General features: G+C 38.1%; 1 protein-coding gene across 2 annotated transcripts; it reads left to right on the top strand.

The window, feature by feature from the left end:
- The first annotated feature begins 7,648 nt into the window (after window positions 1-7,648).
- Window positions 7,649-14,879, top strand: LOC141156580 (uncharacterized). 2 transcript variants are annotated; one of them, XM_073642777.1, is made up of 3 exons: window positions 7,649-8,453; window positions 9,148-9,256; window positions 13,994-14,879. In XM_073642777.1, the coding sequence occupies exons 1-3, from the start codon at window positions 8,232-8,234 to the stop codon at window positions 14,503-14,505; spliced, it is 843 nt and encodes a 280-aa protein (XP_073498878.1). In that variant the 5' UTR covers window positions 7,649-8,231; the 3' UTR covers window positions 14,506-14,879. The 2 variants fall into 2 exon arrangements, with proteins under 2 accessions (XP_073498878.1, XP_073498877.1); XM_073642776.1 differs by having other exon boundaries at window positions 13,970-14,879.
- The last annotated feature ends 1,146 nt before the right edge of the window (window positions 14,880-16,025 follow it).

Below are 16,025 nucleotides of genomic sequence, written 5' to 3'. Positions count from 1 at the left end.
GCAGTATTATAGTAGTTATATTCTTGTACATAGGGAGCAGTATTATAGTAGTTATATTCTTGTACATAGGGAGCAGTATTATAGTAGTTATATTCTTGTACATAGGGAGCAGTATTATAGTAGTTATATTCTTGTACATAGGGAGCAGTATTATAGTAGTTATATTCTTGTACATAGGGAGCAGTATTATAGTAGTTATATTCTTGTACATAGGGAGCAGTATTATAGTAGTTATATTCTTGTACATAGGGAGCAGTATTATAGTAGTTATATTCTTGTACATAGGGAGCAGTATTATAGTAGTTATATTCTTGTACATAGGGAGCAGTATTATAGTAGTTATATTCTTGTACATAGGAGCAGTATTATAGTAGTTATATTCTTGTACATAGGGAGCAGTATTATAGTAGTTATATTCTTGTACATAGGGAGCAGTATTATAGTAGTTATATTCTTGTACATAGCGAGCAGTATTATAGTAGTTATATTCTTGTACATAGCGAGCAGTATTATAGTAGTTATATTCTTGTACATAGGAGCAGTATTATAGTAGTTATATTCTTGTACATAGGGGGCAGTATTATAGTAGTTATATTCTTGTACATAGGGAGCAGTATTATAGTAGTTATATTCTTGTACATAGGGGGCAGTATTATAGTAGTTATATTCTTGTACATAGGAGCAGTATTATAGTAGTTATATTCTTGTACATAGGGAGCAGTATTATAGTAGTTATATTCTTATACATAGGAGCAGTATTATAGTAGTTATATTCTTGTACATAGGAGCAGTATTATAGTAGTTATATTCTTGTACATAGGAGCAGTATTATAGTAGTTATATTCTTGTACATAGGAGCAGTATTATAGTAGTTATATTCTTGTACATAGGGAGCAGTATTATAGTAGTTATATTCTTGTACATAGGGAGCAGTATTATAGTAGTTATATTCTTGTACATAGGGAGCAGTATTATAGTAGTTATATTCTTGTACATAGGGAGCAGTATTATAGTAGTTATATTCTTGTACATAGGGAGCAGTATTATAGTAGTTATATTCTTGTACATAGGGAGCAGTATTATAGTAGTTATATTCTTGTACATAGGAGCAGTATTATAGTAGTTATATTCTTGTACATAGGGAGCAGTATTATAGTAGTTATATTCTTGTACATAGGGAGCAGTATTATAGTAGTTATATTCTTGTACATAGCGAGCAGTATTATAGTAGTTATATTCTTGTACATAGGAGCAGTATTATAGTTATATTCTTGTACATAGCAGCAGTATTATAGTAGTTATATTCTTGTACATAGGGAGCAGTATTATAGTAGTTATATTCTTGTACATAGGGAGCAGTATTATAGTAGTTATATTCTTGTACATAGGGGGCAGTATTATAGTAGTTATATTCTTGTACATAGGAGCAGTATTATAGTAGTTATATTCTTGTACATAGGGAGCAGTATTATAGTAGTTATATTCTTATACATAGGAGCAGTATTATAGTAGTTATATTCTTGTACATAGGGGGAGCAGTACAATATACATTATAGCAGTTATATTCTTGTACATAGGAGCAGTATTATAGTAGTTATATTCTTGTACATAGGAGCAGTATTATAGTTATATTCTTGTACATAGGAGCAGTATTATAGTAGTTATATTCTTGTACATAGGGAGCAGTATTATAGTAGTTATATTCTTGTACATAGGGAGCAGTATTATAGTAGTTATATTCTTGTACATAGGGGGCAGTATTATAGTAGTTATATTCTTGTACATAGGAGCAGTATTATAGTAGTTATATTCTTGTACATAGGGAGCAGTATTATAGTAGTTATATTCTTATACATAGGAGCAGTATTATAGTAGTTATATTCTTGTACATAGGGGGAGCAGTACAATATACATTATAGCAGTTATATTCTTGTACATAGGAGCAGTATTATAGTAGTTATATTCTTGTACATAGGAGCAGTATTATAGTAGTTATATTCTTGTACATAGGGGGCAGTATTATAGTAGTTATATTCTTGTACATAGGGAGCAGTATTATAGTAGTTATATTCTTGTACATAGGGAGCAGTATTATAGTAGTTATATTCTTGTACATAGGAGCAGTATTATAGTAGTTATATTCTTGTACATAGGGAGCAGTATTATAGTAGTTATATTCTTGTACATAGGGAGCAGTATTATAGTAGTTATATTCTTGTACATAGCGAGCAGTATTATAGTAGTTATATTCTTGTACATAGGAGCAGTATTATAGTTATATTCTTGTACATAGCAGCAGTATTATAGTAGTTATATTCTTGTACATAGGGAGCAGTATTATAGTAGTTATATTCTTGTACATAGGGAGCAGTATTATAGTAGTTATATTCTTGTACATAGGGGGCAGTATTATAGTAGTTATATTCTTGTACATAGGAGCAGTATTATAGTAGTTATATTCTTGTACATAGGGAGCAGTATTATAGTAGTTATATTCTTATACATAGGAGCAGTATTATAGTAGTTATATTCTTGTACATAGGGGGAGCAGTACAATATACATTATAGCAGTTATATTCTTGTACATAGGAGCAGTATTATAGTAGTTATATTCTTGTACATAGGAGCAGTATTATAGTTATATTCTTGTACATAGGAGCAGTATTATAGTAGTTATATTCTTGTACATAGGGAGCAGTATTATAGTAGTTATATTCTTGTACATAGGGAGCAGTATTATAGTAGTTATATTCTTGTACATAGGGGGCAGTATTATAGTAGTTATATTCTTGTACATAGGAGCAGTATTATAGTAGTTATATTCTTGTACATAGGGAGCAGTATTATAGTAGTTATATTCTTATACATAGGAGCAGTATTATAGTAGTTATATTCTTGTACATAGGGGGAGCAGTACAATATACATTATAGCAGTTATATTCTTGTACATAGGAGCAGTATTATAGTAGTTATATTCTTGTACATAGGAGCAGTATTATAGTAGTTATATTCTTGTACATAGGGAGCAGTATTATAGTAGTTATATTCTTGTACATAGGGAGCAGTATTATAGTAGTTATATTCTTGTACATAGGGAGCAGTATTATAGTAGTTATATTCTTGTACATAGGGAGCAGTATTATAATAGTTATATTCTTGTACATAGGGAGCAGTATTATAGTAGTTATATTCTTGTACATAGGGAGCAGTATTATAGTAGTTATATTCTTGTACATAGGGAGCAGTATTATAGTAGTTATATTCTTGTACATAGGGAGCAGTATTATAGTAGTTATATTCTTGTACATAGGAGCAGTATTATAGTAGTTATATTCTTATACATAGGAGCAGTATTATAGTAGTTATATTCTTGTACATATGGAGCAGTATTATAGTAGTTATATTCTTGTACATAGGGAGCAGTATTATAGTAGTTATATTCTTGTACATAGGAGCAGTATTATAGTAGTTATATTCTTGTACATAGGGAGCAGTATTATAGTAGTTATATTCTTGTACATAGGGGGCAGTATTATAGTAGTTATATTCTTGTACATAGGAGCAGTATTATAGTAGTTATATTCTTGTACATAGGGAGCAGTATTATAGTAGTTATATTCTTATACATAGGAGCAGTATTATAGTAGTTATATTCTTGTACATAGGGGGAGCAGTACAATATACATTATAGCAGTTATATTCTTGTACATAGGAGCAGTATTATAGTAGTTATATTCTTGTACATAGGAGCAGTATTATAGTAGTTATATTCTTGTACATAGGGAGCAGTATTATAGTAGTTATATTCTTGTACATAGGGAGCAGTATTATAGTAGTTATATTCTTGTACATAGGGAGCAGTATTATAGTAGTTATATTCTTGTACATAGGGAGCAGTATTATAGTAGTTATATTCTTATACATAGGAGCAGTATTATAGTAGTTATATTCTTGTACATAGGGAGCAGTATTATAGTAGTTATATTCTTGTACATAGGAGCAGTATTATAGTAGTTATATTCTTGTACATAGGAGCAGTATTATAGTAGTTATATTCTTGTACATAGGAGCAGTATTATAGTAGTTATATTCTTGTACATAGGGGGAGCAGTATTATAGTAGTTATATTCTTGTACATAGGAGCAGTATTATAGTAGTTATATTCTTGTACATAGGGAGCAGTATTATAGTAGTTATATTCTTGTACATAGGGGGCAGTATTATAGTAGTTATATTCTTGTACATAGGAGCAGTATTATAGTAGTTATATTCTTGTACATAGGGAGCAGTATTATAGTAGTTATATTCTTATACATAGGAGCAGTATTATAGTAGTTATATTCTTGTACATAGGGAGCAGTATTATAGTAGTTATATTCTTGTACATACGGAGCAGTATTATAGTAGTTATATTCTTGTACATAGGGAGCAGTATTATAGTAGTTATATTTTTGTACATAGGAGCAGTATTATAGTAGTTATATTCTTGTACATAGGAGCAGTATTATAGTAGTTATATTCTTGTACATAGGGAGCAGTATTATAGTAGTTATATTCTTGTACATACGGAGCAGTATTATAGTAGTTATATTCTTGTACATAGGGGGCAGTATTATAGTAGTTATATTCTTGTACATAGGAGCAGTATTGTAGTAGTTATATTCTTGTACATAGGAGCAGTATTGTAGTAGTTATATTTTTGTACATAGGAGCAGTATTGTAGTAGTTATATTCTTATACATAGGAGCAGTATTATTGTAGTTATATTCTTGTACATAGGAGCAGTATTATAGTAGTTATATTCTTGTACATAGGGAGCAGTATTATAGTAGTTATATTCTTGTACATAGGGAGCAGTATTATAGTAGTTATATTCTTGTACATAGGGAGCAGTATTATAGTAGTTATATTCTTGTACATAGGGAGCAGTATTATAGTAGTTATATTCTTGTACATAGGGAGCAGTATTATAGTAGTTATATTCTTGTACATAGGAGCAGTATTATAGTAGTTATATTCTTGTACATAGGAGCAGTATTATAGTAGTTATATTCTTGTACATAGGAGCAGTATTATAGTAGTTATATTCTTGTACATAGGAGCAGTATTATAGTAGTTATATTCTTGTACATAGGAGCAGTATTGTAGTAGTTATATTCTTGTACATAGGAGCAGTATTGTAGTAGTTATATTCTTGTACATAGGGGGCAGTATTGTAGTAGTTATATTCTTGTACATAGGAGCAGTATTGTAGTAGTTATATTCTTGTACATAGGAGCAGTATTATTGTAGTTATATTCTTGTACATAGGAGCAGTATTATAGTAGTTATATTCTTGTACATAGGGAGCAGTATTATAATAGTTATATTCTTGTACATAGGGAGCAGTATTATAGTAGTTATATTCTTGTACATAGGGAGCAGTATTATAGTAGTTATATTCTTGTACATAGGGAGCAGTATTATAGTAGTTATATTCTTGTACATAGGAGCAGTATTATAGTTGTTATATTCTTGTACATAGGGGGCAGTATTATAGTAGTTATATTCTTGTACATAGGAGCCGTATTATAGTAGTTATATTCTTGTACATAGGAGCAGTATTATAGTAGTTATATTCTTATACATAGGAGCAGTATTATAGTAGTTATATTCTTGTACATAGGGAGCAGTATTATAGTAGTTATATTCTTGTACATAGGAGCAGTATTATAGTAGTTATATTCTTGTACATAGGAGCAGTATTATAGTAGTTATATTCTTGTACATAGGAGCAGTATTATAGTAGTTATATTCTTGTACATAGGGGGAGCAGTATTATAGTAGTTATATTCTTGTACATAGGAGCAGTATTATAGTAGTTATATTCTTGTACATAGGGAGCAGTATTATAGTAGTTATATTCTTGTACATAGGGGGCAGTATTATAGTAGTTATATTCTTGTACATAGGAGCAGTATTATAGTAGTTATATTCTTGTACATAGGAGCAGTATTATAGTAGTTTTATTCTTGTACATAGGGAGCAGTATTATAGTAGTTATATTCTTATACATAGGAGCAGTATTATAGTAGTTATATTCTTGTACATAGGGAGCAGTATTATAGTAGTTATATTCTTGTACATACGGAGCAGTATTATAGTAGTTATATTCTTGTACATAGGGAGCAGTATTATAGTAGTTATATTTTTGTACATAGGAGCAGTATTATAGTAGTTATATTCTTGTACATAGGAGCAGTATTATAGTAGTTATATTCTTGTACATAGGGAGCAGTATTATAGTAGTTATATTCTTGTACATACGGAGCAGTATTATAGTAGTTATATTCTTGTACATAGGGGGCAGTATTATAGTAGTTATATTCTTGTACATAGGAGCAGTATTGTAGTAGTTATATTCTTGTACATAGGAGCAGTATTGTAGTAGTTATATTCTTATACATAGGAGCAGTATTATTGTAGTTATATTCTTGTACATAGGAGCAGTATTATAGTAGTTATATTCTTGTACATAGGGAGCAGTATTATAGTAGTTATATTCTTGTACATAGGGAGCAGTATTATAGTAGTTATATTCTTGTACATAGGGAGCAGTATTATAGTAGTTATATTCTTGTACATAGGGAGCAGTATTATAGTAGTTATATTCTTGTACATAGGGAGCAGTATTATAGTAGTTATATTCTTGTACATAGGAGCAGTATTATAGTAGTTATATTCTTGTACATAGGAGCAGTATTATAGTAGTTATATTCTTGTACATAGGAGCAGTATTATAGTAGTTATATTCTTGTACATAGGAGCAGTATTGTAGTAGTTATATTCTTGTACATAGGAGCAGTATTGTAGTAGTTATATTCTTGTACATAGGGGGCAGTATTGTAGTAGTTATATTCTTGTACATAGGAGCAGTATTGTAGTAGTTATATTCTTGTACATAGGAGCAGTATTATAGTAGTTATATTCTTGTACATAGGAGCAGTATTATTGTAGTTATATTCTTGTACATAGGAGCAGTATTATAGTAGTTATATTCTTGTACATAGGGAGCAGTATTATAATAGTTATATTCTTGTACATAGGGAGCAGTATTATAGTAGTTATATTCTTGTACATAGGGAGCAGTATTATAGTAGTTATATTCTTGTACATAGGGAGCAGTATTATAGTAGTTATATTCTTGTACATAGGAGCAGTATTATAGTTGTTATATTCTTGTACATAGGGGGCAGTATTATAGTAGTTATATTCTTGTACATAGGAGCCGTATTATAGTAGTTATATTCTTGTACATAGGAGCAGTATTATAGTAGTTATATTCTTGTACATAGGAGCCGTATTATAGTAGTTATATTCTTGTACATAGGAGCAGTATTATAGTAGTTATATTCTTGTACATAGGGGGCAGTATTATAGTAGTTATATTCTTGTACATAGGAGCAGTATTATGACCGTTATATTCTTGTACATAGGGGGCAGTATTATGGCAGTTATATTCTTGTACATTGGAGCAGTATTATAGTAGTTATATTCTTGTACATAGGGGGCAGTATTATAGTAGTTATATTCTTGTACATAGGAGCAGTATTATAGTAGTTATATTCTTGTACATAGGGGGCAGTATTATAGTAGTTATATTCTTGTACATAGGAGCAGTATTATGACCATTATATTCTTGTACATAGGGGGCAGTATTATGACCGTTATATTCTTGTACATAGGGGGCAGTATTATGACCGTTATATTCTTGTACATAGTGCTGCCATTGGTACTAAAGAAATTTCTGGATTATCGGAATTCTATAGTACTTTCCACATTCTATATTCTGGAGATTTCATGCAAACAGGTACATGACCTTTATAGTAGGAAGTCCCTGAGCTTCTCTGTGTATGTGGATCTGAATCTGATCTTCTGGTTCCCATTCACTGGCTGTTGCTCTCTTTACAGCTTTTATAATGGATACAAATGTGCATTGTCAATGCCAGCCTGAATTATTGAGTATTTGCCACCCATGAAAGGCTAATCTACTCCCAACCCAAGAGACTTAATGAATAATTAATTTCTGTTGATACGAGCCCTCAGCAGAAACCTCCATGGTTCACCAGTGACACTTGGATAGTTGTCCATGCAGAACATTGGACAAACTTTTCTAAGCAATGACCCCAAAATGCTGAACCGTTTGCTTGGGTCTTCTGAAGACCAAAACAGACCAGAATCCACCTTCTGCAATGCACCAGAATAATGTATCCAAGAAACGGAGGTCAGATAGAGGGAACTCTAAGAGGGTGACTGTTCTGGTGCCTGGTCAGGAGGCTGCAGGTGGTACACGTGTGGCACCGTTGACCCCCAGACTTTGCCTAAAGACAGAACATTCTCCAGCTTTGTCTCCAAGAAGCCAGAGTGACTGGAAGAACAACAGAAGAACTCGGCAGGAGAATTCCCGACAGAAGGTAGATCAATTTTGCATGTGTAATTTTATATTAAGCTTGATTGGTGGTCGTCTGCAAATATTGGAGGAGAGAAGGGTGATGGTGGAGTTGCCCTCTACTATCATGCTGTTTCCTATTTCTTTTTATTGAAGGTAATCCTGGGTGATGACCAATATGGGTGGCGCGCTTATCATTACCCAAGTTGGTCCGACCCAGATTTCCCTAATATTTGGGGTGCATAGTCTTTTACAGGGTTGTCTCAGGATCCTATTTTCGTGAATGCACCTTTACCCTGCTGCCTGGACTCTTGCTTGCCAACGGGCAGTGATCTCCTGATGATTGACAGTTCGGAGCAGTGGCTTGGCTGAGCCGCTAGTCCAAACTGTGCTAACAGAGGCAGCCTTACCTCTGCAGCATGGGGGTAGTGCTGAGCACTGACGCTGGCAGGATCCAGCCATCTATCCAGCTTCAAAGTTGTGTTTCTTAACTATATATATATAGCAAACAACTTGCAAGAGCACGCACCTTGCCTAGAAAACCGGCCACCTCTGATGAACTTCAGCGGTGACCGGTAACCTAGGTAATGAGCAGTAACCTAAAGAGCTTTGCAAACCTACCCATTAAATAAGACGAGACATCACCTTTAAGAAGTTGCAATGGATTGTGATAAGTTACATGGACTGAGTCACACTCATCGTCTTATTTTCTATCCCAGATACCCACCGATGCCAGAAGCCCGGACATTGCATTAAATGAACTCGTGGCTGACAGAGGAAAAGTATCTGCTTTGCCGTTAATTAAGAAAGGAGCAGGAAAGGTCACAGGTACGTGCTGTGCAGGTGGCATATGGGTAGGGCGGGCATCTTTGACTATGACACGCTACCGTGGGGAGATGTTGGGCTATTAAATGCAGCTGTTGGGGGCATGGAAATGTATCCAGCCAAGCGTGACTTTACGCCACTCTCAAAGGTTTGTCTGGCTCCGACCACAATTGTGCCCTCATTGGGGTGTGCCAGGCCCCGCCAGCTGTGATCTTCCATCTGCCACGTAAGAAAATCACTGGCACTTGCCAATGGCCATAAATGACTAGTTCAGGTAATGAAAGGGGAGAGTCCAGTACAAAGCCTGGCTTCCACTGCACTTGGCACGTTAAGGTAGGTGTCAGCCTCGCCCCTCGGTGCAATAGTTTACATATTATATGTCAGGGGGCGGTAATCACGCTGCCACTCATTATAGGGGAATCTACTGAAAATACATGAAAGGTGTCTACGCCTGATGCCTGGCTTATAGTCTAATTTACACACCTCGAATCCACGTTTAGCCACCTGCTCTCTTATATCACCGGTCGTAATAGCGGAGACTTCACTAATCACCTCGCTGCTATCAGATACCAGTGTCCGGTATCTGATAGAATTTTGTATTCTAAGAACAGGAAATTAATAAAATACAAATAGAAGCAAAGCATGAACTAGAAAATATACTGTATATACTCGAGTATAAGCCGACCAGAGTATAAGCCGAGGTACCTAATTTTACTGGGAAAACTTATTGACTCGAGTATAAGCCTAGGGTGGGAAATGCAGCGGCTACTGGTAAATTCCCCCATCCTGGTAAGTATTGCCCACTAACACCCAATCCTGGTATTCATGGCCCCCTCATCCCCAATCCTGGTATGCATGGCTCCTTCATCTCCAATCCTGGTATGCATGGCCCCCTCATCCCCCAATCCTGGCATGCATGGCACCCCTCATCCCCCAATCCTGGTATGCCTGGCACCCCTCATCCCCCAATCCTGGTATGCCTGGCACCCCTCATCCCCCAATCCTGGTATGCATGGCACCTCCCATTCCCCAATCCTGGTATGCATGGCACCCCTCATCCCCCAATCCTGGTATGCATGGCACCCCTCATCCCCCAATCCTGGTATGCATGGCCCCTTCATCCCCCAATCCTGGTATGCATGGCACCCCTCATCCCCCAATCCTAGTATGTATGGTACCTAATTTTACTGGGAAAACTTATTGACTCGAGTATAAGCTTAGGGTGGGAAATGCAGCGGCTACTGGTAAATTTCCCCATCCTGGTAAGTATTGCCCACTAACCCACAATCCTGGTATGCATGGCCCCCTCATCCCCAATCCTGGTATGCATGGCTCCCTCATCCCCCAATCCTGGCATGCATGGCACCCCTCATCCCCCAATCCTGGCATGCATGGCACCCCTCATCCCCCAATCCTGGTATGCATGGCACCCCTCATCCCCCAATCCTGGTAAGCATGGCACCTCCCATTCCCCAATCCTGGTATGCATGGCACCTCCCATTCCCCAATCCTGGTATGCATGGCACCCCTCATCCCCCAATCCTGGTATGCATGGCACCCCTCATCCCCCAATCCTGGTATGCATGGCCTGTTCATCCCCCAATCCTGGTATGCATGGCACCCCTCATCCCCCAATCCTGGTATGTATGGTACCTAATTTTACTGGGAAAACTTATTGACTCGAGTATAAGCCTAGGGTGGGAAATGCAGCGGCTGCTGGTAAATTTCCCCATCCTGGTAAGTATTGCCTACTAACCCCCAATCCTGGTATGCATGGCACCCCTCATCCACCCAATCCTGGTATGCATGGCACCCCTCATCCCCCCAATTCTGGTATACATGGCACCCCTCATCTCCCCAATCCTGGTATGCATGGCCCCCTCATCCCCCAATCCTGGTATGCATGGCACCCCTCATCCACACAATCCTGGTATGCATGGCCCCTTCATCCATCCAATCCTGGTATACATGGCACCTCTCATCCTTCCCAATCCTGGTATGCTTGGCACCCCTCATCCCCCCCCCCCAATCCTGGTATGCATGGCACCCCTCATCCCCCCCAATCCTGGTATGCATGGCACCCCTCATCCCCCCCAATCCTGGTATGCATGGCACCCCTCATCCCCCCCAATCCTGGTATGCATGGCACCCCTCACCCCCCCCAATCCTGGCATGCATGGCACCCCTCACCCCCCCCCCCCAATCCTGGTATGTATGGCACACCTCATCCCCCAATCCTGGTATGTATGGTACCTAATTTTACTGGGAAAACATATTGACTCGAGTATAAGCCTAGGGTGGGAAATGCAGCAGCTACTGGTAAATTTCCCCATCCTGGTAAGTATTGCCCACTAACCCCCAATCCTGGTATGCATGGCCCCTTCATCCCCCAATCCTAGTATGCATGGCACCCCTCCCCCCCCCCCCCCAATCCTGGCATGCATGGCACCCCTCACCCCCCCCCCCCAATCCTGGCATGCATGGCACCCCTCACCCCCCCCCCCAATCGTGGTATGCATGGCACCCCTCATCCCCCCCCAATCCTGGTATGTATGGCCCCATCACTGCACACATTTATACTCACCTTCCTTCCTCACCTCTGCTTCAGCGCTGCGTCCTGTTCTCCTGCTGCAGCTCAAGTCAGCATCTGAGAGCGCATGGCGTCATAGACACTGATGTGAGCTGCTGCCGGCGTATTCACTCCTCTCCATGCCAGGACTATGGGCGTGGAGAGGAGTGAATATGCATTCTCTTTAGCAGCAAGCACTGACAGCAGGAGCCGTGGCTCTGCGCTCCTCCGTGCCCGATACTAAAGAGAATGAGTATGTCCTCTTCTCCACGCCCATGGACGTGGAGAAGAGAGAATATTTATTTCCCTTTAGCAGCGGGTACACATGGTAGCTGCAGCAGCCGCTACTGCGTGTGCCCCCCCACCCCCCCCACTATCCACCAAAAAATGTGCTGAAAAACTCTTCTTATACTCGAGTATACACGGTAAGTTACTTATTAATAGTGACGGGTAGAAAAAAACATTTTTTTCTCACAATACTACCTAAAATAACCCCATTTCCGACAATTATATTTTGTTTTACAGTGACAACAGTACATTTTTTCAGGTCTAGGAATACGAATGGAAATGAACCATGGAGCTAGAAATATAGTTTTTACCTTGTTATTAAAGGGGATGTCTAGGACGTTCATATTGATGGCCTATCCATAGAATAGGTGTATAGAGCCAGAACAGCAGACCGACATACACCGTGTAGTGGCCGTTCTCAGGTACTGCAGCTCACTTCCTATTGAAGTGAATGTGATCTAAACTGCAGCACCTGAGAACGAGCACTACATAATGTATGGCGCTGTGCTGCTCCAGGTCTGTGTATTTCAGTCTGCAGCGAGACCTGGTGAAAGCTGATCAGTGAGGGTGTCGGGCTCTCACTAATCTCATATTGATGGACTATCCTAATTACAGTCCTCAACATTGCAATTGCAACACCAAGAAGGAAACACTGTGGAATCATCAAAATCCGCTGCTGGCAGCTCCCTTTACAATTGCCAACCAATGACGTCCCAGATGTGCTCGATAGGAGACAAGTCCGGAGACACTGCCGCCATGGGAGCACATTCAGGCCACGCAGACTGCTCACAGTGGCACGAGCCATGTGTGGCCTGGGGTTGTATCGAGAATCAGCTCCTCGGACACTGGAGAAATGGCCGCACCACTGGTTCCACAATTGATCCTTTCTTTATTGCCAATGAAATTAGATATCACATACCAAGACTAAGGCTTCATACAGTCTCTACCCAAATCATCAGACGGCATTTACACAGATATTGATGATTTGTCTAAGTGCATTCAGCGCAGCAGAACATCCCTCGGTCCATCATTAATGACCTCACTGACAGCAGCCGAGGCTTCAAGTGCCGGGATTTCAGCACCAGACGCTTTCTTGTCACTTGCAGATCAGTAACCTGTCAATCCATCTTGTCACTTCCATAATGCCACAACTTTTCCTTCTTGGTTTTGCGTTTTTGAAGTTGAGGAGTGTATAAAGAAATGTCTCTTTGTCCTGTTGCCATTTACCTCCATTACATTTAGGTATCTATCTTTGATTATTAAATCACCCCCCTCTCATTAGGGGAAACTTTGCAGAAATCCCAAAAAAATCCTGAATGTTTGAACACGCTTTTTTCACTCATTAAGGTTGCTACCTTCAGTGATTCTATAGTTCAGCATGGTCTCGCTGCCTTTATCCCCCCACAAGTAAAAACTTTTTTTTTGGTGAACACACCAGTCTAATATGTCCAGTAACTATCCTCATGCTCTGTAACTTGCAGGTTACTTTTTAAAGTGGGCAGTTCCTTTTCATCAGCATTCTGCCAGCACCATGGGTGCTGTAAATTCCTTGCCCCTCCCTTCCCTGCACACATTGCTCGTGCCGTTATCAACTGGTTTGCCTGTCCAAAACTAAATGCTTGTCTGTTATAGCTGTAGACAGGAACGCAAAAGCAGAGAAAGATAAAGAGACCTTATGGGTTGATCCTCTTGTGTATTGGGTTGAGGTCAGATGCTCAGACTCATTGCAGCTGCCATGATGGTCTTTGGCCCCTAAGTCCTCTGCTGTGCACCACAGGACAGTGTCCAACCATTATGGGATCTTGTATAATAATGGAGGATATAGACATGCAAATCTGAATGTTATTTCTTGTTCTTAGACCTAATATTACTGTATCCTCCAGCTGTAAGTATCCGAGATACTGGCAAGAATACAAACCTCATCCCCGCTCTGAAGGCATCACCAACCAGGGGGAAGCAGAAGCCTCAGCCCATCCTTGCCAGTGATATGACCCCATGGGTCAGGGCATCTCCTTCAGAGACCTCGCTGACGTGTCTCCTTCACAGCATCCCATCTCCAAAGACGTGCCCTGACAACATGGCTGACTACCCGCAAAGTCAGAGAGAGTCTGCCAACAAGGACAACTGGAGCCCGAAGGCAAGTCCCTGTGAACAGCCGCCATCCAAAGACAAGGGTAATGACAGAGCTAAGCTCAGGGGCCGAAACGGAGTGACCAAGAGACGGTCCTTCAATAAATTCCATAATATGAAATTACCTCCAGTCCCTGCAGTGACCGAGCTCAACTTCAGCCGCAACTTCAGCTTTTCATTCTTTGAGTTACCTCAACATCAGGGTCCCCAACACTGGATCCAGCGTCAGAAATATGTGTATATGGTAATGAGACAACTGCAATAAACTGCGGCTATAAAGGAGTGTCCTGCCATGAATTCATGCACAATTTCATTTCATTTAATGGGGCAGCATTATAGCAGTTATATTCTTGTACATAGGGGGCAGTATTATAGTAGTTATATTCTTGTACATAGGGGGCAGTATTATAGTAGTTATATTCTTGTACATAGGAGCAGTATTATAGTAGTTATATTCTTGTACATAGGGGCAGTATTATAGTAGTTATATTCTTGTATATAGGGGCAGTATTATAGTAGTTATATTCTTGTACATAGGGGCAGTATTATAGTAGTTATATTCTTGTACATAGGAGCAGTATTATAGTAGTTATATTCTTGTACATAGGGGCAGTATTATAGTAGTTATATTCTTGTATATAGGGGCAGTATTATAGTAGTTATATTCTTGTATATAGGGGCAGTATTATAGTAGTTATATTCTTGTACATAGGAGCAGTATTATAGTAGTTATATTCTTGTACATAGGAGCAGTATTATAGTAGTTATACTCTTGTACATAGGGGGCAGTATTATAGTAGTTATATTCTTGTACATAGGAGCAGTATTATAGTAGTTATATTCTTGTACATAGGGGCAGTATTATAGTAGTTATATTCTTGTACATAGGGGCAGTATTATAGTAGTTATATTCTTGTACCTAGAGGCAGTATTATGGTAGTTATATTCTTGTGCATACGAGACAGTATTATAGTAGTTATATTCTTGTACATAGGGGGCAGTATTATAGTAGTTATATTCTTGTACATAGGAGCAGTATTATAGTAGTAATATTCTTGTACATAGGAGCAGTATTATAGTAGTTATATTCTTGTACATAGGGGCAGTATTATAGTATATTCTTGTACATAGGGGCAGTATTATAGTAGTTATATTCTTGTACATAGGAGCAGTATTATAGTAGTTATATTCTTGTACATAGGGGGCAGTATTATAGTAGTTATATTCTTGTACATAGGGGCAGTATTATAGTAGTTATATTCTTGGACATAGGAGCAGTATTATAGTAGTTATATTCTTGTACATAGGAGCAGTATTATAGTAGTTATATTCTTGTACATAGGAGCAGTATTATAGTAGTTATATTCTTGTACATAGGAGCAGTATTATAGTAGTTATATTCTTGTACATAGGGGGCAGTATTATAGTAGTTATATTCTTGTACATAGGGGGCAGTATTATAGTAGTTATATTCTTGTACATAGGGGCTGTATTATAGTAGTTATATTCTTGTACATAGGGGGCAGTATTATAGTAGTTATATTCTTGTACATAGGGGGCAGTATTATAGTAGTTATATTCTTGTACATAGGGGCTGTATTATAGTAGTTATATTCTTGTACATAGGGGGCAGTATTATAGTAGTTATATTCTTGTACATAGGGGCAGTATTATAGTAGTTATATTCTTGTACATAGGGGCAGTATTACAGTAGTTATATTCTTGTACATAGGGGGCAGTATTATAGTAATTATTGTACATAGGGGGCAGCATTATAGCAGTTAA

The sequence above is a fragment of the Phyllobates terribilis genome, unplaced genomic scaffold, assembly GCF_046119375.1.
Source record: "Phyllobates terribilis strain yellow unplaced genomic scaffold, ASM4611937v1 Scaffold_8__6_contigs__length_399053987, whole genome shotgun sequence".
Taxonomy (NCBI): domain Eukaryota; kingdom Metazoa; phylum Chordata; class Amphibia; order Anura; family Dendrobatidae; genus Phyllobates; species Phyllobates terribilis.
This window is presented reverse-complemented; position numbering and strand designations above follow the sequence as displayed.

Excerpts from the sequence above, each read along its gene's own strand:
- LOC141156580 (XM_073642776.1), top strand. The coding sequence starts at position 8,232 with ATGCACCAGAATAATGTATCCAAGAAACGGAGGTCAGATAGAGGGAAC. Across the intron at positions 8,454-9,147 it reads AGGAGAATTCCCGACAGAAG|ATACCCACCGATGCCAGAAG; the intron begins GTAGATCAATTT and ends TTTCTATCCCAG. Across the intron at positions 9,257-13,969 it reads AGGAGCAGGAAAGGTCACAG|ACCTAATATTACTGTATCCT; the intron begins GTACGTGCTGTG and ends TCTTGTTCTTAG.